At 44.2% G+C, this 23585-nt stretch overlaps 1 protein-coding gene across 6 annotated transcripts in view; it reads left to right on the top strand.

Annotated features, from left to right (window-relative positions):
- APBA1 (amyloid beta precursor protein binding family A member 1) overlaps window positions 1-23585 on the top strand; it is a 203598-nt gene that overhangs the window by 115188 nt on the left and 64825 nt on the right. For all 6 annotated transcript variants that reach the window (XM_086684974.1, XM_086684978.1, XM_086684977.1 and 3 more), the window contains exon 2: window positions 21791-23046. In XM_086684974.1, the coding sequence (XP_086541100.1) occupies window positions 21871-23046 (1176 nt within the window). In that variant the 5' untranslated portion in view covers window positions 21791-21870. The remainder of the gene's footprint in view (window positions 1-21790; window positions 23047-23585) is intronic.

The following is a 23585-nucleotide window of genomic DNA, read 5'->3' as shown; positions in this document are numbered from 1 at the left end:
TTAAAATCATTTTGAAGTGACCTCATTCACTTCCCCAACTGTTTAAATTGATTTTTCAATTTTCTGCCCATGTAAGTGACCAGATGACATACACATAGCTGGGGAACTACTAGTAGATTTTAATGAAATTACCCTTATCAGCCGAGGGAAAAAGGCAAAAACTATGCCTTTTTACTGCATTAATAATAAAAATAAAAGGCTTCATCCCTTCTCAATGGGGTTTTACAGTCTTTCCAGCAGACCAAGAATGCCCAGGATTCTGTTGTATTTCATTACAGCAAAGTGGTCCTCATCTGCGCTAGGTGGCACTCCTAAAGAAAAATTCGAAGTTTCTCTATGGAAAGAGCAACCATAATCCAATCAAAAGACAAATGATACATAGGGAGAAAACATTTTCAACAGTGTGACGGTCAAAATATTAATATTTCAAAAACGTCCTACCTCTAAGAAAAAGACAACGAAAAGACAGGCGGTTCACCAAGAAGGAAACCCAGTGGCCAAGAAGCTTGAGGAAAAGAGGCCACCTTATTAGTTGTCAGGAAAACTCCCATGAACACGTCGCCTATGAGATTGGCAAAAATGGAATAGATTTAGTGACATCTGTTGGGGGACCTCCATTTCCCTGTGTCCTGGTTCATTACAAAATAACACCTGTGGACCGTCTCCTTGCCCCTCATTCCCTCTTCTCCTCTCTCTTGCATGAATTCGGGAGACAGCCTCTGTGTTTTGCATTGCTGCCAGCTTAGTCTTCTTTTCCAGATCTATCTGCCTGCAGGGAGGATACATTCGGGTGTGCTCCTAGCCATATGTAGACTTTCCCCAGGTCAGCTTGTCACCTGTGAGGGACACCTGCGGTTTACCAGTGTGCTAGTGACTAGGTGGGGTCCCTACAGCCAATGCAGAGGCAAAGCATTAGTGAGACAGTTCGGCTAAAAATGTAAAGGCAGATCATCCAATCCAGTGCTCCATATGATATTTAAAGAATCTCCATTTGTGTGGCTTCTATATGTATCTCTCTTGGTTCAGAACTTGGGAAGGGAAGAGAGGAATGTTGATCATTTCCTGCCTGCCCTCATCCCCTGAAAAAGAGAGAAAGGAAAACATACCCAAGGCTGCATGTGGAAAAACAGACATTCTTTGGAGTTGAAAGGGAATTACTAAACTTTGAGGAGGAGATACCCAGCAGTATCTATTAAGATTTGAACATGTATCAGTTTGGATGATTCGGTGTCTGGCATTTACTTCCACATAATCCAAGAAGGCGCAAGTGGGTAAGGGATACGGATACATCAAGACTGGCCTTTGTCATGCCTGCAAGTTTTTGCATCCTTTCAAATTAACAGAATAATACTATTTTCTCTAGCTTTCCGTGTTTAAAACTTTCCATAGTAAAAAATTGTTTTATAATGTGTATTACTTTCAACCTGGAATCTCACTTTTAGGAATTTATTCCATAGAAATAGCTGTAACAGCCCCTAGGGATATATGTTTATGAGGATGTTTATTAAAACACTATACAGGAGGGGCACCTAGGTGGCTCAGTAGGTTGGACATCTGACTCTTGAGTTTGGCTCAGGTTGTGATCCCACGGCTTAAGTTTCTCTCTCCCTCTGCCCCTCTTCCCTGCTCGTGCTCGCTCACTCTTACTCTAAGTTAAATTAAAAAAAAAAAACTGTATAGGAAAAAATATGGAAATAGCCTAATCATTAATAAGAAAATAAGCACCTTTCTTATCCTTAAATTCCATGGATTGGGATAGGAGCAAATAAATCCTTTCACCTCCTGATGAAATAATGTTGACATTATTTAAACGGAGTAAATTAGAGGAAACAATCTTACACAACATCAAGGAAAACTCACACCATCTCCCTCATCCTTTATTCTTACATATGAACAGATAGGAATCACCAAAAGTTGCATGGGGGGAGGGAGGAAGTAGCAGCATGAAAGAAAAGAAGGCCAAAATAAACAGAAAAACCAAGGACAGAAGAAGCAAAGACAATCCAAGAAGCTTCAAACAAACACATAACAACTCTCAGTAGTATGTTCAGAGAGACCCAAGAGCTCATGATATTCATTTTTAAATTATATGAAATCATCTAATATACAAAGAGCCCTTAGAGATTAAAGACGGGCTGTCCACAAGTTCAGTAGGAGGGCTTGGGGAAAAATAAGATAAGGATGATTAAAAGGACAAAGAGCAAAGAGAAAGAGATGATAGAGTAGAGGAGAGACGAGAAGCGGAGGGCCAGCCCCAAAACTCTGACAGAGCCACTCGAGAAACCAGTGTGGAGGTTCCTCAAAAAAGTAAAAATAGAAATACCATACGATCCCAAAATTCCACTTCTGGGTATTTATCCAAAGAAAATGAAAACAGGCTCTCAGAGACGTACCTGAACCTTCATGTTCATGGCAGCATTATCCATACCAGGCAAGACACGGCAACAACCTACGTGTCTGTCACTGGACAACGAATGGATCGGGAAATGGATGAATGGAATGGATCAGTGGATGAGTGGATCGTGATACCCACACATGGTGGAGTATGATTCAGCCGTGAGAAAGAAGGAAATCGTTGTGACAACATGGCCGGAACTTGAGGACGTGATGCTAAGTGAAATAAGTCAGGAAAAAGGCAAATGCTGTATGATCTTACTTATATCTGGAATCTAAAAAAATAAGTACATAAACAGAAGTCCTAGAAACAGAGTAGAAAGGTATTACCAGATGCTACGAAGTGGAGGGAATGGGGAGAAGTTGTTCAAAGAGAGAAAACTTCCAGTTATAAGATGAATAAGTTCTGAGAAGCTAATGTATAGCACAGTGATTATATGAATAATACTATATTATATACTTGGAAGTCATCAAAGGAGTAGATCTTAAATGTTCTCACCCCAAAAAAGAAATGGTAATTATATGATGTGACGGAGGCATCAGAATCATTTTGTAATATGTAACAAATCAATACATCCTGTACCTTAAGCTTGCACATTGTTACATGTCAATTATATCTCAATAAAGCCGGAAAAACAAACAAACAAACAAACAAACAAACAAACAAACAAACTCCAACATCTGACAAATAGGAGTCTCAGAAAGTAAAACCAGAGAAAATGGCAGGGGGGAAGGGACGAAATTATCAAGGAAATAATAGAACATTCCCCAAAGCTTAAGAAAGACACAGATCTTCAGGTTAAAATGGTCTATTAAGTGCAGAGGACAGTGATTAAACAAAACAAAACAAAACAAAACAAAACCCTAAAGCCTCATTCTCCTGAAATTTCCAAACACTAAGAATAGGAACAGTATGTTGAAAGATTGAGGAAAAACTACAGAAGGGCGTCAGCTAGGCTAACCGACTGCTCGTCAGCACCGTTGAATTCTGGAAACACTCCTCCAGCGAGGTCTGCAGACCGGCATCAGCAGGATCATCGTCTGAGGGCTTATCAGAAATGCAGAATCTGGGACCCCACTGAGACCCATGCATTAGAATCTGTATTTTAACAAGATCCCAGGTAATACGTACGCACGTGAACAGACTAGAATACAAACGGTGATGATTTCTAGATATGAGAAGAAAATTTTTATGAGCTTAGAATTCTATGCCCAATGATCAGTTGAATGTAAGAGCGGAATGAAAGTGCTTCAAGGCAAAATACAAAATACAAAAAATTTTACCATTTTGGTGAGTGATGTGGATAATGAGGGAGTCCATGCATGTGCGTAGGCAGGGGGGTTTGGGGGAAATCTCAGGACCTCCTTCTCAATTTTATTGTAGAGATAAAACTACTCTTAGAAAATCTTTTCTTAGGAGGCTAATATTTAAATTACAGATATAGGGGTGCCTGGGTGCCTCAGGCAGTTAAGCATCCAACTCTTGATCTCAGCTCAGGTCTTGATCCCAGGGTTGTGAGTTCAAGCCCCATGTTGGGCTACATGCTGGGCATAGAGCGGACTTAAAAACATTTTTTTTTTAATACAAATCACAAATATAAAATAAAAACGTAATTATTAAACATTGGGAAATGGAAGGAAAAAGATTAAGTGAGCTAAATTCTCACCTTTCGTTATCTTCCTTGGCAGGATGCTAATAAATTTAGCCTAAATTAAGTCAGTGAAGGGTTGCCTGCGTGACTCAGTCGGTTAAGCATCCAACTTTGGCCCGTTTCATGATCTCACTGTTCCTGAGTTGGAGCCTCACATCGAGCCTGTTTCAGATTCTGTGTCTCCCTGTCTCTCTCTCTGCCCTTCCCCCACTCACTTTCTGTTTCTCTCTCAAAAATAAACAAACATTAAAAAAATATATAGGGGTGCCTGGGTGGCTCGGTCGGTTACGCATCCGACTTCAGCTCAGGTCATGATCTCACAGTCCGTGAGTTTGAGCCCCGCGTCGGGTTCTGTGCTGATAATTCAGAGCCTGGAGCCTGTTTCAGATTCTGTGTCTCCCTCTCTCTCTGCCCCTCCCCTGTTCATGCTCTGTCTCTCTCTGTCTCAAAAATAAATAAACGTTAAAAAAAAAATTAAAAAAAAAAATCGGGGCACCTGGGTGGCTCAGTCGGTTGGGCGGCCGACTTCGGCTCGGGTCATGATCTCGCGGTCCATGGGTTCGAGCCCCGCGTCGGGCTCTGTGCTGACCCGCTCAGAGCCTGGAGCCTGTTTCGGATTCTGTGGCTCCCTCTCTCTCTGACCCTCCCCCGTTCATGCTCTGTCTCTCTCTGTCTCAAAAATAAATAAACGTTAAAAAAAAATTAAAAATATATATATATATAATAAAAAAATGAAGTCAGTGAATTGTGATATATTATTTAGAGCTTTGGGGGTAATCCATAGAACTGAAAACAAAAACAGGAGTTTTTTTCCTCCCATTACTCAGTGATTCTTTTGTGAAGTTGAGAGTTAGTGATTTGTTCTGAGGCCCTGCTGAAACATCCCCGTGCACTGATCGATTAGAATAACATAAGCAAGCTCCAAAATGTTATTGTAGTCACACATCGAAAGTTAATTTACTAACAGTGGCCATCCAGTGCAGGCTATTTCTGGGCAGTGGACAGTTTCCTTCCAAGTGCTCCATTCAGGGATCCAGGCCACCTCCTTCCCGTGATTCTGCTATCCTGTGGGTCTTGAACTCTTCTGCATTTAACCAGCGGATGAAGAAGGACAGCATGAAAAAGGCAATCTCTCTCCTTCAATGATCTGGCCCAGAAAAGTCTTTCTTCCCTTGGAGAGAAGTAATCACGGCCCCATCTAGATGTCCAGATGGCCTGTCAGTGTAGTTCTTGGCGACATTTCTACATGATGGAGAGTGAGCTTGAATTTTTGGTGGGCAAGAAACCATTTCTGACATGCTTTGTATTCAAATAGCCACGTAAAAATGGCATGTACCCCTTGCTCTCTCAGCAAGGACCTGTGGATTCTGGACACTGGAAAGTCAAGTGTCCTGGAGGCAGAAAGAATGGCATGGCGAGCAGATTTGCTTTGGGTTGTTGGAATATCTTTAAGTCTTTTCCCTTGCTCTGGTACCATTTAGCCAAGCATCTTTTTGTGATTATTTTCTTTCATTTCATAGATGTGTCTCTTGTAACTGGATAGCATGTGAAGAGAAACCAGGTAACAATGCGCCTCTCTCGAGTGCTAGCTTAACCCGGGTGACTTTGAAGGAGCCATATAACCTCTCTAACCCTTGGTGTCCCGATCTGTAAAATAAGGGACTTGGACATTGCCACGTCTTTCAGTTCTAAATTGTCACTCCTTTGTAATTGTGTTCATCAGTGAAATGATAAGGTGGGGTGTCTGCAATGCAGACTTCAGTGACCAGCACCAGTAGTTTCCAAGTAAGCACAGCGCCTCTGAAAATGCTCATTACCACTCCCACCCTGCAAGCCGCCGGCAGAGACATCACTCGCCAGTAGTGAGGCTCAAAGAAAAATAAGAGGTTGAGTGCCAGCATGGCAGCGAGGGACCTGACACGTGGCGAGAAATGTCCATCAGTAACAGAAGAGAAAGGTTTTACAGGGACTCAGCTCGTGAGCCCTACCGCAACGCCCTCCCCAATGAAGAAGGCTGATCAGTTTTCCCAGGTCCTTGCAGGTGGGCAAGTAGACACCCTCCCCAGAAGCCAGGCAGAACAGGTTAATTTCGTTACACATGTAGCATCTTTTCAAAATACGTTCAGGGCGTTTACATGAAAAAGGACAAAGAGGCGTATGATGAGAAGCTTCCATATTCCCTCCTAGTCCCCATCCGCTCAGTTCTCCTTCCTTACCCCTGCCCCCTCTGTCATTTCAGAGATTTTTATCCATATGCATTCTTTTCCTTCCTCCTCTCATATAGGACAATATTCCTCATCCACGGTTGTGACCTTGCTTTAAAATTTAATATATCAGGGAGTTCTTTCTAGTATCTGTATGTAAAGATCGCCCTCTTCATGTTGTCTAGAATTCTATGTATAACCTCTTTCCCCGACTTTCTAACGGTGGACATTTTAGTTGTTTCTGGTCTTCCGTGAACACAAACTATGCTTTCGCGATTTAAATGGAGTCGTACGCAAGTCATTTCACACGCTTGTGCGTGAATGCAGTATGTAAATTCCTCAGCGGGCAAGTCTTCGTGCGTGCTGTTCCGAATTACCCTTCGTGGACCCACTTCATAGATGAGGCAAGGGGGTAAGGATTTATGACTACAAACCGAGGGCTGTAAGCAGCTTGTCCGCCCGCGGGCGTGCTCGCCCTGAGTTGGAGGCGGAAGGCTGGGCTGAGTGCAAGGTCAGAGGGATTTCGTGCTGTAATGAGGCGGGACGCTGCGAGGCGGCCCAGCAGACCGACTCAACTGCTCGCTGGAGCACAGGCCCAAAGCATGGGGCTTAGTTGCAGTGCCCTGGGAAGTCACCGTGGCAGGTGTGAGCCCAGGGCTCTGATGTGTGAGCGGCCACTCTGCGAGCCAGCGGCCCAGCGTGCAGCACCCGCCCACTTGGAAGCTCCAGAAATAACCCGTACGCACACATCGCAGGGTGGCCTTTGAGCCGGGTGGCCAGGAGGTGACACCTTGTGCCAGTCAGGTTCCTGCCACCCATATCTGGGGCTCATCGCGCCTTAGAATCGGGACAGTGGCAGAGATGTAGCCATCCCACATGTCCCTTAAGCTTCAGTGAGGGGTAGGGGGCTAGTTTTAAGGTGGAACAGTGCTGCTTGAATATTTTAAGCCATGAAATATATATATATATATATTTATATTTCTATCTTCAAATATAATGTGGATTAGTTACACTTATTTATGTTATGTATTTAAATATTTTATATAATATATATTTATATTATATTTATATGTTTATATATCTATACTTTTTTTTAAGAGAGAGCGCAAGCATGAGTGGGGGAGGGGCAGTGAGTGAAGGAGACACAGAATCTGAAGCAGGCTCCAGGCTCCCAGTTGTCAGCTCAGAGCCCGACACAGGGCTCGAACCCATGAACCTCGAGATCATGACCTAGGTCAAAGTCAAATGCTTTGACCCCTATATATCTATATTTTTTACTTATATGATATATATTACTATAACACATAGAATAAAGTATATATATATATATATATATATATATATATATATATGTAAATAATGGAATTTTTTCATGTATATTTTAGAGCATTTTGGGGTTCCCAGCAAAATTTAGTGGCAAGTACAGACATTTCCCTCATAGCCCCTGTCCCATGCATGCATAGTCTTCTCAACTATCAATACTCCATTCCAGAGGGTTCATTTATTACAGCTGATGAACCTACATCAAAACACCATTGTCACCAGAAGTCCTTGGTCCATAATAGGTTCATTCTTGGTGGTGTACATTCTGTGAGTTGACAAGCATATTTTATTCTGTTCCTCCTGCTACATTAACTTGTTTAATTCTCCAATAACCCCATGAGGTAGGTGCTACCATTACCTCCATTTAGAGAAGAGGAAACTGAGGCACAGTAAGGTTAAGTGACTTGCCCAAGGTCACCTGGCCAGTGAGCGCTGGAATTGAACTTGAATATTTGAACCTCCATGTTATATTCTTAACCAGTATGTTCGGCTGCCTATGACTCGATTCCCTAATCCCTGGGATTCTCTTTCGCCTTGTTCTGCCACCCCTTCTCCAGGTGAGAGGAAAGGGTTCTCTGTGTTCTTACTCTGCCTGGCTTCTCCAGAGCCTCATTGCCTGTTTGAGAAATCTTTGAACAACTGCTGTTCTCTGTGAGCAGAGACCCCAGGTGCTGAAGGGCAGGAGCTGTGGGTTAGTATGGCTGTGAGCCTGAAGGTTATCTTTTGGGGGGACAGAGGGGAAAGGGAGTGATGGAGAGGGGAGAGGAGCAAGTATAAGTGGCCCTGCACTGGGCACCAAAGAGAGCTCAGCTTAAAGGACAGTGGTGAAGATTGGGGGAGAGGAATATGGGACCAGTCCCCTTGGGAGACTGATGACGATGACCAGGCAGTATAGGACTTGGTCCTGGGCCACAGCAACAAGCAAACTTTTCACTCATTCGTTTATTCGTTATAGATAATCTCCTGTTATTTGGAGGGAAAATTCTGATAACTGGAGAGTCTTTTGTTTGTTGAACAGGGTGATGGAGGAGGGTGACGGCATACACTTTTGGGAGAGCTTGAACACAAGCAAATTGTTCTGCAAAAGAAAAAGGGAGAGTTTGGGAAGCCCAGAAGGAAGATGTAGAACTGTGTGATCCAATAAGTAGCCACCAGCCACATAGGGTTATTGAGCACCTGAGATGTGGCTAGTCCTAATTGAGATATGCCGTAAGTGCAAAATTGGATTTTGATGACTTAGTAGGAAAAAAAAGAATGTAGGTTGTCTCAGTACTAGTTGTTTATACTGATCATATGTTTAACGATAATATTTTGGATATGGGAGGTAGCTAAAATATTAAAGTTAATTTTACTTCCTTTACCTTTTTCAACGTGATTGTAGACATTTTCAAATTACATGCGTGATTCACATTATGTTCTTCTTGGGCTGTGATGATCCAGAAGGAAGGGACAAGAATCATGAAGACTCGGGACTATAGAGGAACAGTCGTGAGAGGGACTCCCTAAAGCTGATGACTGAAAAAGAAGATGGGTGAAAATTAACCAATGAGTTTTGGGGGGTAGTGATATGCGATATAATCTCTTAACCTCTGCCTTCTCTGTGAAACCTTCACTAAAATCAACACCATTTTTTCATTAAGCAAATTTAAAATAATTTCCTTAGGAGTCTCTCACGTTTAGGTGACTGGAAGGCTCTGGGTGTTAGAAAACCATGCTTTCAATGTCTGGATTTGGGGCCTACATGCAATTAGCTAACTAGAACCATATAAACACCGGTATGAAGTGAAGACATCCTATCTCTCCACGTTCTTGTCAACATGTCCAATGAACTCTGAAGAGTTTCCAGATGATCCATGAATCATTTTGAAGAGAAAGTCATTTTCTTCTTCCCCCACATTATGTTTCTTTCCCTATTAACTTTTTGCTAACATGACTGATTAAGAGAGCTAATTGACATAGGAGGCATTGAATCAGTATGGAATTTCTGGCTCGTCAAATTCAAATTCAAGTCACTACCAATATTGCTACTTAATTGTGGCTTAATGGGTCTTGTTCTTTGGGAGTTTTGTTCTTTGGGAAGCTGATGTGTCAAGAGGAAACCTTTCTGAATTTGCTCTTTTTTATCATCTCATTTAGTCCTTGCATATCAGATTTGAGGTATAGCTGAAAAAAATGTTTGAGGATGATGGCCAGCAGACCCCAGGCTGCTTTCTTGATCTGCAAAAAAAAAAAAAGAACCTTGGAAACAAGAATTTGATCCAAATCTTCATAATTGGGATCGTGGCTGCTATTCTGGTGTGAATCTGGAGAAGGAAAATGCTAGAGGAAGCTACGGAAAACTTGAGGGGATTGAGACAAGCAAGTTACCTGACATTCTAATGAGGCAAATAATTTGTAAAAGTAACAGTAGCAGTAAATTTGAGGTGATGTGATCTCAAAGGAAAGACTCCATTTTAATGAATTACTGTTCAGTTCATCCTCAGCCTGATATTCCCCTGTTTCCATGTACTTTTGCAGTGTGAAGTAGTGAGCCTCTGAAAACTAACGTAGCTGAACTGATTTTAGAGATTTACTATCTTTAACACTATAGTGCTGAGTGTGCATGGCTTTCTGTGTAATAACAGAAATATTGGGACAATGAGCCAGATTGCTTACAACTGGTGATTTAATACTCCTGAACTCGTGTAATGTAGCAACAGAGATAGTAAATGTAGTGGGGGGTAAGGAAAAGAAGTTGAATAGGGGTGTGAAAAAGGAGATTGTAACAGAAAAAAGAATGCCAAGTCTATTAAACCATACATATGGATTATGCAGATATGTGTGATTTTATACCAGGTGCCTTTCACAAAAATTCAGATAGACTTTTAATCGGCTTTGATTTCCAGAAAACATTCCTTGAATTTTCTAGAAAATTTGCAAGATTTCCCCTCTGAGTTTCTGTGACTGCCTTAAGCTTATTTCCTGTGTTTTAATGAAATAAGAATGATGAATGAATGATTCAATTGTTAAAATGCTAGATGAAGAGCCAGACAATAAGGAAGTCTACAGAAATTCAGATTTTTCTCTTTAATCAAAGGCTGGGTTGTGATCAGGGCTCTTGGATTGGCACGACTGAATTATTCCAAGAAGATGAATTAATTTCCCTGCCCAGTTAGTGTTGGCCACAATTGTACAGATTTCAAGGCGGGTGAAAGTAATGAACCTGATTTTGCGGTAATTACACAAGAATGCATTCATTCGGACGACCTCTGGCCCTCTGGTTACCTGCAAAGATAAAAGCTTATGGTAAAGATGTGGCCATTGGCCAAACAATTTTTAAGCCATCTTTTGGAATTGACTTCAGAGCTTGAAGTCTTTTTAATAATCTTGGCTGGTGCACACCTTCATCCTTTAGGGATAGATTTGATATTCGGAGAACATCAAACAGCATTCACAGCCCAATCTTGTAAATTAGGTGGATAATAAATCTGGATGATACCCTTTGAGGTCAGAAATCAAATATAACTAAGTATGAGTATAGAATATTGAAAACGATTTGCTGGTAGCTTCAAAACCTTTAAATTAACTTTGAAATCAATTCCAATAGAGGAGTGGCCAAAGTGTTTTGAGCAAAGGCAGTGACTGCCCTTGGAACATGTGAGTATAGAATCTGCCAAGGTGACTATTCTAAATGGGATTACCCCAATTTTGATGTTTGTTTAAAAAAAATCAATCACATCACTTTATATGCTCAGTAAAATGTAATAAGAAAAACATGAACAGTGAGATCCAGACGACTCTACAGCCAACCCTTTCAGCACTGAGTGACCTTGGACAAGTTATTTAAGCCATCTGAGCCTCTGTTTCAAAATTAGCAGTTGGGAACAGCCAAATTATGGAAAGAGCCTAAATGTCCATCAACTGACGAATGGATAAAGAAGATGTGGTTTATATATACAATGGAATACTACTTGGCAATGAGAAAGAATGAAATCTGGCCATTTGTAGCAACGTGGATGGAACTGGAGAGTATTATGCTAAGTGAAATAAGTCAGGCAGAAAAAGACAGATACCATATGTTTTCATTCATATGTGGATCCTGAGAAACTTAACAGAAGACTCGGGGGGAGGGGAAGGGGAGAAAAAAAAGTTACAGAGAGGGAAGGGGGCAAACCATAAGAGACTCTTAAATACTGAGAACAAACTGAGGGTTGATGGGGGTGGGGGAGAGGGGAAAGTGGGTGATGGGCATTGAGGAGGACACCTGTTGGGATGAACACTGGGTGTTGTATGGAAACCAATTTGACAATAAATTATATAAAAAATAAAAAAATAAATAAAACAAAATTGTGGTTAAAGCCCCAATGAAAAAACAAAACAAACAAAAACAAAAACAAAATTAGCAGTTGGGGACAGTAATTCCCACTGGGACTGTAGTGAGGGTAAGAAACACAGTATGGAGAGCACCACGTGTATTGGTCTACACGCATAGTCGGGTTTGTGATAATTATTTGGTGGATTTGTTTATGCCCAGCCTTACTTCAAGATGATTAGAAGTAGCTTAAATACTTATTTTCCATCCCAACATAGACTTCTTTGGGAAAGAGTAATAATAAGGGTACCATGTGCTCAATGCATTTATATTAGCGTCGTTGGTTTTAATATTTTTTTTTTTGCTTTCTAAAAACTATGTATTGATCTGTGAAATACTAATTATGATGTGTGCAGAAAATATGCTAATGAATCTCAGGTAGCACTTACAATGTATCAGGCACTGTGGTGTGTTATATATATAAGTCGGATCATCCAATAACCCTGTGATGCAAGTACTATCCCCATTTTAGAAATGATAAAATTCGATCATTTGCTATAAGTTATCCAAAGTCAAAGAAAGTGGTGATGCGTCACAAGTAAGTGATGAAACCATGTTGCGGTGGAGGCAGTCTGCCACCCACACCTGTCCCCTTAACCACTACGATATCTCATTAAGTGTATGGATGATGACATCCTTTAGACATAACTTTGATATTTGAAGAATATCAAGCGCCATTCCTAGCCAACTCTTGTAAATGAGGGGAGGGATAATCCTTTGATGGCAAAAATCAACAGACTTTATATTAGAATAGAATACTGGGAACAATTTGCTGTTAACTTCATATCCCAGAAATTGACTTTGAAAGCTGTTGCAATAAAGGAGTGGCCAAAGCATTCTGAGCAAAGGCAATGGCCTTGAAACATAGGACAAGAAACCAACCACCTATTGTTGGGCAGGTGCTGAAAGACAAGTTCAGCTGCATGTGTGGATGAAAGTTTAATTCAGCAGGCATTCCACCATCTCTAAAGGCTATGGGGACCATCAATGAGTGGCCATCCAAAAAAGCCATTAGCGTTCTTGACCCAGAAAATGGGGCATCCATGGTGTTGAAGCAGCCAACTTTGGGGCAGTCTGTGCCCAGGGGAATAAATTGAATCACTGGATGGAAGATCTGAGGCCAGATCCTAATTCTGGAGTGAGGGGGAAAGCTAGGTCTCAAATTAGGACTGAATAGAGACTGAGAACAGGCTATGCCTGCAGTTGACAGACTAGGGCAATACGATGTCAAGTGGCTTCTGTCCTTGGAAGAGGAGAAATGTAGAGGTGGAGGCCCAGACAAGACAGACAGACAGGCAGACAGTCTTTTATGCCCATAATGTTTCCTGTGTGGATTTTCCATGTCAATTCCCTGATCCCATGTAGCCTCTGGAGAAGGAGTACAGTGGGGCTGAGAAGACACAGCAGAGCCTGGTATAGTATTTCCCATTAGGGTGCCACCTCCGTGATGTTTACTATAGCTCTAGTATTTATTGTTTTACATCTGTCTTTAAGTGATTTTTTTGTCATCTGACAACATGGGCATCACACATTTGGTATCAGGGTCCCAGCAGGTAATAGATGGGGAACTCAAATTAGGTAATATGCAGATAGGCAGATAGTTGAATAGAGAGATCCCCACCACCCCTACCACCCATAAGCCTGAAGAAAATGGAAGGGAGCCATCATGTAAAGCCATTTGGAGTGGGCCACCTGCAAGGGAAACTGAGGATGTCCAGCCCACATGTTCTCTGCAAAGCAGAACAGGGTCAAGGACACAGCCCTGCGTTCCAACCACAGAGACCTCACCCTGGTTGACATCTGGCCATTCATCAATACTCCTTGGGTGCAAGTGCTCACCTCACTCTGAAATCATTACCAGTACTATCTATCAAGCCAAGCTTCCCAATTTCAGGCACAGGAATATCCAGGGAAACAAAATAATATTTCACTTGGGTAAGATGTGCTGTGTAAGGAGGCTTTCCTGACCATGTGAATCTATTTAAACTGGAAATGATTTTAGGATGGAGAAATGTGTGTTCTCTATCCATCTTAGCTCCCAGTATCATTACATTTAATTTCCAAATGAATCAAAGGAGATTAAGCTTTAATGAACTCTATTTTTTAAATTTCTGTCTTCTATCTGTCACCCTTGTAAATAGATGCATTGAGTTTAGAAAGTTGATTTCCATGGGGTTCTCGTTGTCCTTTGGATTCACAGTTGATCTAACTTCTAGAAGGAAAACATATTTATAGAGTAGGGATGATGGGTAAGAATACCTGGGTATTCTTATTCTGTCACCTTTTTTTTTTTTTTTAATGAGAACCATTAATCTCCCAGCCTGTGTGGATGGATGTGTGTGTGTGTGTGTGTGTGTGTGTGTGTGTGTGTGTGCGCGCGCGCACATGTACGCATACAGCATTGAGGGCACAATCCTGTTCGGCAACCAGAACTGATTGTTATTTTGGAGATTAATATATTACCACGGCCTCAGGGGCATCAGCAGCCCCTGCAGTGGCTTGGTGGCAGACATCGTGTTGACAGGAAATGTATGTGGATGGACATGGATGCAGGTGGATTAGGACAGGTTACAGTCCAAAGAAATAGGACTCTCCTTCCAACGCTGGCAGGAGACAATGAGCAACATTCCTTAAGTCTACAGGAGCTATTTGTACTTCTTAAATGTACACAAAAATATAAAAACAAATACACGGAATCATATTGTTCCTTCTAGCTTTCTTCCCCCCAGGGGAGAGGATGGTTAGTACCATCAGTCCTATTCTTTTCCTGTGTCTCTGCCCCCCACCACCACATGTTTTCCTTCCACCTGTATCACTGTCCCCCAGACCTCCATGCTAACCACCTGATAGGACTTCTTTTGTTATTTTTCACAGTGCATTTTGTCTTCAGTCAGACCTATTTTCTAAAACTACTTCTGAAAATGTTAAAAGGGACAGTCTATTTTAAATTCTTATCAATGACTCCTTAAGGACAGATCAACCAAAGTCATTTACAGCCTTCCCTTCCATTAATCCCAAACCAACATGAGTCTCAGCTAACAGTCTGAGATACCTGGATTCAGCTGCTGAATTGTGAAATGTTCTATTTATAAATGGTGCACTGCAGCGGAGTTCCTTTCTTTTGTTAACCTTTTCTAGCTGGCTGTAGAACATTCCAGTACTAAGGGCTAGAAAGGCACCTGTGCTTCACCACAGGCAGCCTGGATTCCCTCACTCCTAGAGCGAGGACAGCACAGAAACCCCTCTTCATGTTGTGTCGGAGCTCCTGCAGGACTGTCTTGCCTCTGTCTTCCAGATCACACAACATTTTTATAGAGGGGGACTGATTTTCTTCATCCAGCTGCTTCTCCTCCCTTTGCCCTAGCCTCCAGAGGCACAAGGGTCCTAGTCAAGGCCATTGATTGGATGAAGGCACTCTTCTCCCAGGCCTCAGTTCTCAGATGCTTAAGAGCTCATGACATTAGACCCTGTAAGAACTGCAGGACTCATATTACTCACTAAGGGGATGCAGATGTGGTTGTTGTTCTAACAACACCTTCTTTGGTGGTGTTGGTTTGGGCTCCTTTGGTGGCTTGAACCTCTTTCTATTTTGTATAAGTATTATCATTATCAGCAGGTATTATAATTATTAGAGCCGTCTGCCCTTAAAGCCTGGAACCATGCATTAGAAACTCTTCTATGCTTTTTGCCTTTGCATGCTACCTGATACATATCTAATAAATGTCAACTGGATCAATACGTTCAAATGTAGGAAAACACTGGATCGCTAGAGTTCTTTGGGAACTTACAGAATCAGAAGAAGGTAGAGGAGAGGCACCTGGTTGAGCGTCCGACTCTTAGTATCAGCTCAGGTCATGATCTCAGGGTCGTGGGATTGAGCCCTGTGTTGGGCTCCACACTGAGCATGAAGCTTACTTGGGATTTTCTCTCTCTGTTTCTGCTCCTCTCCCAGGCCTACTCTCTTTTTTTCTCTCTCTCAAATAAAAATAATTTTGTTTATTTAAAAAAAGGGAAAAGGAAAGTGGAGGAGGTGCGTGGGTGGATGAGTGCAGCAAAGATTCATGAGAGAAAGAAGAAATGAGTTCTCCAGAGGCTAAGCATGCCAATGGCCAGAGGGCCCCAAATACTGGGGGCAAACAGATTTTTTCCTTTTAATCACTAAAACATCATTGACTACCAACTGTGCACCCTCTGTGCTTATCAGTGGGGAATCAAAGATAAGTGACAAGCCGTCTTTTCCTAAGGACTTCTTATTTATAAAGAATTGTTGCTTAGTGTGACAGGTGCTGTGCCATATATATATATAGATATCTATCTATATATCTCTCTCTATATATAGATATATATATAGAGAGAGATATATAGATAGATATCTATATAGATATCTATATAGATATCTATATAGATATAGATATAGATATAGATATAGATATAGATATAGATATAGATATAGATATAGATATAGATATAGATATAGATATAGATATAGATATAGATATATCTCACGTATATATGTGATATATATGCCTGGCATATATATGTACATATATATATATACATATATGTATATATACATATATATATACACACACACACACGTATACACATATCTTGTGTGTGTGTGTGTGTGTGTGTGTGTGTGTGTATATAATAGACAAAGTAAAGTGGGGACAAAGTGAGGGGTTAATTAAACCTTATCACTCGGCTGATTGAAACCAGTCAATGGCATACCAATACACTTGAGATAAAATCCCAACTCTTTACCATGATGTACCAGCCTTGCCAGCGCTTTCCATCTCCCCATCCTCATTTCCATCCACACCACCCCTTTTGCACTCACAAACATTGCTTCTGCCCTTGAACATAGCAAGTGCCTTCTTGCTCATGGCCCTGCCCTCAGATTTTTACACGGCCGCCCCCTTCCTTATCATTCGGGCCCCAGCTCAAACATCACCTCCTCTGGCCACTATCTACATAACTCCCTCTTCTTGGTGACCTGCTATGCCTTCACTGTTTCAGTTTCTTCATAAGACATTTCACTATTCGGACCTATCCTGTTTATGTACTTACATAATCACTGTCTGTTCCCCTCTCTTTTCTCTTCACCTCCCTCCCCTTTCCCCCCACCCCATGCATAAAGTGGAGGCTTCAAGAATCAGAGAAGCCTTGGGGCGCCTGGGTGGCTCAGTCGGTTAAGCGTCCGACTTTGGCTCAGGTCATGATCTCGCGGTCTGTGAGTTCGAGCCCCGCGTCGGGCTCTGTGCTGACAGCTCAGAGCCTGGAGCCTGTTTCGGATTCTGTGTCTCCCTCTCTCTCTGACCCTCCCCCGTTCATACTCTGTCTCTCTCTGTCTCAAAAAATAAATAAGTAAACATTAAAAAAAAAAAAAAAAAAAAAAAGAACCAGAGAAGCCTGTCTACCTTGGTCACCACTCTGCCCCAGTGCCTCCCATTGCATGGAGGCTGGCATATAATAGACAGTCCTCAGGTGTGAACTTGCTCTGGGGAAGACAAGAAAGATTCACCAAAAATGAGAAAGATTTACCAAATCTAGGTGAAAAATAATCTGAGAGTAGGGAAGGCAGTTAGGGTCAGCACTAGGGGTGTTAGAACATGGGGTGCTGGTGAAGTGTGGCATGACGCCGGAGGAGTGATGTGGCTCTTGGGCTTTGTTTGCAGGGAGTAGGACTCAGGAACGAAGAGCTAAAGCTGGACAGTGAGGGTAGGTGCCAGTTCCAGCATCTCCATGGCTTATGTGTCCCGGGGCAATCACCTACCCCCATGGTGCCTCCATTTGCTCAGTTTTAGTTTTTGTATTTATTTTGACAGAGAGAGAGAGAGAGAGAGTGAGAGAGAGAGAGAGAGAGAGAGAGAGAAAGAGAGAGAACAAGTAGGTGAAGGGCAGAAAGAAGGAGAGACAAAATCCCAAGCAGGCTCTGCGCCATCAGCACAGACCCCAACGCCGGGCTCCAACTCATGTACCGTGAGATCATGACCTAAGCCAAGATGAAGAGCCAGATGCTTAACTGACAGAGCCACCCAGGGACCCCCATTTCCACAGTTTTAAAATAGCTGATAATTCTCCCTAGAAAGAGGGTAGAAGAGGACTCTCTTCATAGGCTAGAGTGAGGATTAAACAAGTCATGGGGTAAAAATGCCTATGAGTGCCTGGTAGAGTTGGCTAAGCATTTGTACCGTGCACCAGAGGGGAACCATTAAAGAGTCTGAGAAATAGGGTTATGGGCTTCAGATTTGTATTTTGGAAAGATCATCCAGCTAGCCCTGGGGAAAATGGTCTGGAGGGGGCTGAGACATTAGCCAAGGAAATAATTGTGTAGGTGAGACGGACCAAGGCAAGACAGTGGCAGTGAGGGTGATGCAGGAGGTAGGAAAACAATGGACTTGGTCATCAGTTTGGGCAAGGAGGTGAGGGGACGACATTCTTTGCTTTTTAAGCACATACCGTGAAAAAGGTCTTTGTCCACATTTGAGTTTTCCCTTTAGATTTCTCTAAGTAGAACTGCTGAGGTGAAGGTATGTTACCTTTGAAAGATTTTAATTCACCTTGCCAAGATCACAACCCAAACTATATTCTTGAAACTGTGACACTGAGTGAAATATAAATACTCCATGAATAAATACTCCCCTGAGGCTGGGGGATGGGGGTATGAGGACAATGCACTTAGAAATCTCCATGGTACGCTACAACATTATTTTAACGGCATTCTCCCCAGAGGGTGGGCTTCTTGTAAATTTCTTGGCCATGATTTTGTGTACATACGTGCACGGAAACCCCATCTCCATTGAATCAGTAAGTGCTCTAGGAGAGGGCACCGTTTGCCATTTTTACCCAGAATAAACTAAAACTTCTTTTTAATACATATATCAATAGATGTTCATCAGTAAAATTTTCACTGGAGACAGTGTTTTGGCCAATTCTACATGTGGTTATCATGAATTGTTGCACTGGCCATTCACACGCCTTGTCTGCTGTTTATTGTATTTCCAGCACTAACCACACACGGCTGACATATCTCAGGATAATGGTACCCAGGGAAGTGTTTGGTATGTTCAGGATCCCTCTCTGTGAACGCTTGCTTTGTGTCTGTGAGACTGAGATTTGTACATTAGTTTTTAATTTGTTGCCTTATCCAGAGAGTCTTCATAAAGGAAATGTGGGTACACTGTTCTTGTCTATGTGTTGTACTCAACTGGATATTTGTTTTGTATTTTCCACGATCCCTGCGAGGCCACTGAACCAGGGGCCTCAGCACCAATACCTGCCTCTTCTGGTCAAAGCATTAACCATCCACCAAAGTCTGAACAGAACCTCGTACTTGCTTCTGGAAAACCTTCTCATGCCTAGGCCTAGTTCCTCTTCTCAGGCATTAGTGAGGAGAGGCCACAATTTTCATGAGGAGACTGGGTCTCATTGGTATGAAGTGGGACTCCTGTCAAGGAAAGCAAGCAAGAAGGATTGACCATCTCTAGTAAACCATCATTGTTTTCTTCTGGCGTGTCAGTCAGCCAAGGGGAGGGAAGGGGGTGGATCCATGAAAAAATGGGGGAGGAGGATATTTCTGCTTAAAGGTGAACTCGGTAGCTCCAAATGCCCTCCTTTACTGCTGAGATTGTCATAGTGCTGGAAGGAAATTCCCATGGTTGTGGTGGGGAGCTGAGTAGAATGTATTCCATTGCAATATTAGACAGTCAATCAAATGCCTCCTGGAGCTTTCTGCTAGCTCCACTGAAGAGTTCACATCCCAGGGCGCCTGGGTGGCTCATTCGGTTAAGCGTCCGACTTCGGCTCAGGTCATGATCTCACGGTTCATGAGTTCGACAGCTGTGCTGTCAGCTTAGAGCCTGGAGCCTGCTTCAGATTCTTCTGTCTCCCTCTTTCTCTGCCCCTCCCCTGCTTGTACTCACTAACTCTCTCTCAAAAATGAATAAACATTAAAAAATAATTTTAAAAAAGTTCATGCCCATCCATTTTGTCCAATTGTAACGTGGATTCTCCAAAAGAACACTATAAGAAAAGCCTACTTATTATTGAACCCATTTATTGCAGGTGTCTTGAAATCATACGGATCCTACCTGTTTTTGTTATTCTGTACATCCTTTATATTTATTTCCATACACTGGACACATTATGCCATAAATAAGCATAATAATATGTGATAAGAATAAGTGAGAGAAGTTGAAACCAAATCTGTCTCTACAGGTTTCTCTGGAAATAGGTAGAGACATACCTATATTTTTTTGAATGTTTACTTATTTGGGGGGGCGGGAGGGGAGGCAGCAGAGAGAGAGGGAAAGAGACCAAGCAGCCTCCATGCTCAGCGTGGAGCCCGATGTAGGGCTCGATCCCACGACCATGAGATCATGACCTGAGCCAAGGAAATCAAGAGCTGGGCAACTGACTGAGCCACCCAGGCGCCCGAGATACACCCATATGTTTTTTTTAATTTTTTTAAGGTTTATTTATTTATTTATTATTTTTTTAAAAAAAAAATTTTTTTTTTCAACGTTTATTTATTTTTGGGACAGAGAGAGACAGAGCATGAACGGGGGAGGGGCAGAGAGAGAGGGAGACACAGAATGTGAAACAGGCTCCAGGCTCTGAGCCATCAGCCCAGAGCCTGATGCGGGGCTCGAACTCCCGGACCGCGAGATCGTGACCTGGCTGAAGTCGGACGCTTAACCGACTGCACCACCCAGGCGCCCCTTTTTTATTTATTTTTGAGACAGAGAGAGACAGAGCATGAACGGGGGAGGGGCAAAGAGAGAGGGAGGCACAGAATGTGAAACAGGCTCCAGGCTCTGAGCCATCAGCCCAGAGCCGATGCGGGGCTCGAACTCACGGACCGCGACATCGTGACCTGAGCTGAAGTCGGACGCTTAATCGACTGAGCCACCCAGGCGCCCCGATATACCTATATTTTTAAGAAATTAGCCATAATTTTCACATACCCAGTACCGGCTATCATGGTAATTCATAGAGTCAAAGAATTTTTAGGTCCAGGGTATATGGGAAGTACACTAGTTAGTGTTTCTTTACATGTATTTGTCAGAACTTTGGCCTCTAGGGGAAAAAGGTGTGGGGGGGTTCCTAGTCACACAAATTTGGGAACCCCCACATCTTGTGTCTTACTCCTAGATTCTTCACAATGAAAAGTCAACTGTAAGTCAGCATTTCCCAAACTTACTTGAACACAGAGTCTTTGCCCTGTGGAACAGCTGTAGGAAATGAGTGGGTTCTCACAGTGGAGGCTCAGAAAATTAAGCCACCGGTCCCAGGTAACAGAGCCAGTAATGACAGACAGGACAAGAACCCTCTGAGGGTAGGTAGCCTGCCTCCGAATGGCTGTATATTTGTATTGACAGCAGTAGCTCAAAACATTTCGAGATGATTTTTTCCCCTTGAAATTTATTTAAAGAACCGTTTCTAAAGTATCCAGGATCCTAGTTTAATTTGGAGAGATTTATCCCTTAGCAGATGGAAAATGTGTCAATTGGCTCATTCAATTTAGTAGTACTCTTTATTCATATGCATCAGAAATGGAACCTGAATAGTAAGCTTGGTGGAGGGAAAACAAACCGCTCGCGAGGCTCTCAGTCTGAGGGGTGGGGAAAGGAGAAAGCCAGCAAGCAATTAGACAAGTAGATATGTAATTACAAATTACGATACATGCAATGCAGAAAATGAACTGTGTGCTGTCGGGCTGAGTTTAAATTTGCAATCTTTTTTTTTTTCATTGACCCGGATTCAGAAGGGGTCAATAGCAGCTGTTTTTACGGTTTCTCTGGGTGCTCAGCCCAGAACGGTGTGAAGCTCGTTAACAGCCCCTCCCCTTCTTGTCTTCCCAGCCGGGTGGAGCAAAATGAGCACGCAGTGAGCCGGCCCAGCCTCTGGCCCAGCCTCTCTCCCAGCCGGCCCGACGCCCACCATGAACCACTTGGAGGGCTCCGCGGAGGTGGAGGTGACCGACGAGGCGGCAGGCGGGGAGGTGAACGAGTCGGTGGAGGCCGACCTGGAGCACCCCGAGGTGGAGGAGCAGCAGCAGCGCTATGCGGGCCGCCCCGGGCGCGCCGTCGAGGACCCGCGCGCCCCGCCGGGGCAGCAGGAGGAGGAGGAGCGCGGGGAGTGCCTGGCGCGCTCGGCCAGCACGGAGAGCGGCTTCCACAACCACACGGACACGGCCGAGGGCGACGTGATCGCCGCGGCCCGCGACGGCTACGACGCGGAGCGCGCGCAGGACCCCGAGGACGAGAGCGCCTACGCGGTGCAGTACCGGCCCGAGGCCGAGGAGTACACGGAGCAGGCGGAGGCCGAGCACGCCGAGGCCACGCACCGCCGCGCGCTGCCCAACCACCTGCACTTCCACTCGCTGGAGCACGAGGAGGCGATGAACGCGGCCTACTCGGGCTACGTGTACACGCACCGGCTGTTCCACCGCGGCGAGGACGAGCCCTACGCCGAGCCCTACGCCGACTACGGGGGCCTCCAGGAGCACGTGTACGAGGAGATCGGGGACGCGCCCGAGCTGGAGGCGCGCGACGGGCTGCGGCTGTACGAGCAGGAGCGCGACGAGGCCGCCGCGTATCGCCAGGAGGCCCTGGGCGCGCGGCTGCACCACTACGACGAGCGCTCCGACGGCGAGTCCGACAGCCCCGAGAAGGAGGCGGAGTTCGCGCCCTACCCGCGTATGGACAGCTACGAGCAGGAGGAGGACATCGATCAGATTGTGGCCGAGGTCAAGCAGAGCATGAGCTCGCAGAGCCTCGACAAGGCGGCCGAGGACATGCCAGAGGCCGAGCAGGACCTGGAGCGCGCCCCCACCCCGGGCGGGGGCCGCCCTGACAGCCCCGAGCTGCAGGCGCTGGCGGGGCAGCAGCGGGCGGCGGGCACCGCGGGCGGCGAGGCGGGGCAGCGGTACAGCAAGGAGAAAAGGGATGCCATCTCGCTGGCCATCAAGGACATCAAAGAGGCCATCGAGGAGGTGAAAACCAGGACCATCCGTTCGCCTTACACCCCCGACGAGCCCAAAGAGCCCATCTGGGTCATGCGCCAGGACATTAGCCCCACCAGGGATTGTGACGACCAGAGGCCGGTGGATGGAGATGTAAGTACGCGCGGGTTTGGGCTCCAGCTGCGCGCGTGGCCTTGCTTGCCATCGGGAAATGACTTCACGAGAAAAGGGGTCCTGGGGTGGGGGGACGCTAAAATCGCGCCCACGTGGAGCCTCGGGAGCAGCTTGTGTTTAAGCATCCCTGAGTGAAACACAGGTGGATCGGCGTTTAAGTGTTGAAGCCACTTATCAGACCTTTAGAGGGATGGCTGTAAATCGGTGGTTCTCAAATGGTGCCTGGAACGTGTGTTCAGAAATTGATTTCTAGACACATCACACTCTTCCCACCCCTCATTTCTCACTTAGAAGCCCCAGGGGTGGGACACGAGAATTTTATTTTTAAAATTTTTTTAACATTTATTTTGGAGAGAGACAAAGCACGAGCAGGGGAGGGGCGGGGGGTGGGGGGCAGACAGAATTCTAAGCAGGCTCCAGCTCTGAGCTGTCAGCACAGAGCCCAATGCGGGCCTCAAACCCACAGGAACCTGAGATCATGACCTGAGCCGAAGTCAGAGGTTTAACGGAGCCACCCA

The sequence above is a fragment of the Puma concolor genome, chromosome D4 (genome assembly GCF_028749965.1).
Source record: "Puma concolor isolate L17-30 chromosome D4, mPumCon1.1.hap2, whole genome shotgun sequence".
NCBI classification, from domain to species: Eukaryota; Metazoa; Chordata; class Mammalia; order Carnivora; family Felidae; genus Puma; species Puma concolor.
Note: the sequence above shows the minus strand (reverse complement) of the source record. Positions and strands in the feature narration are given on the sequence as shown.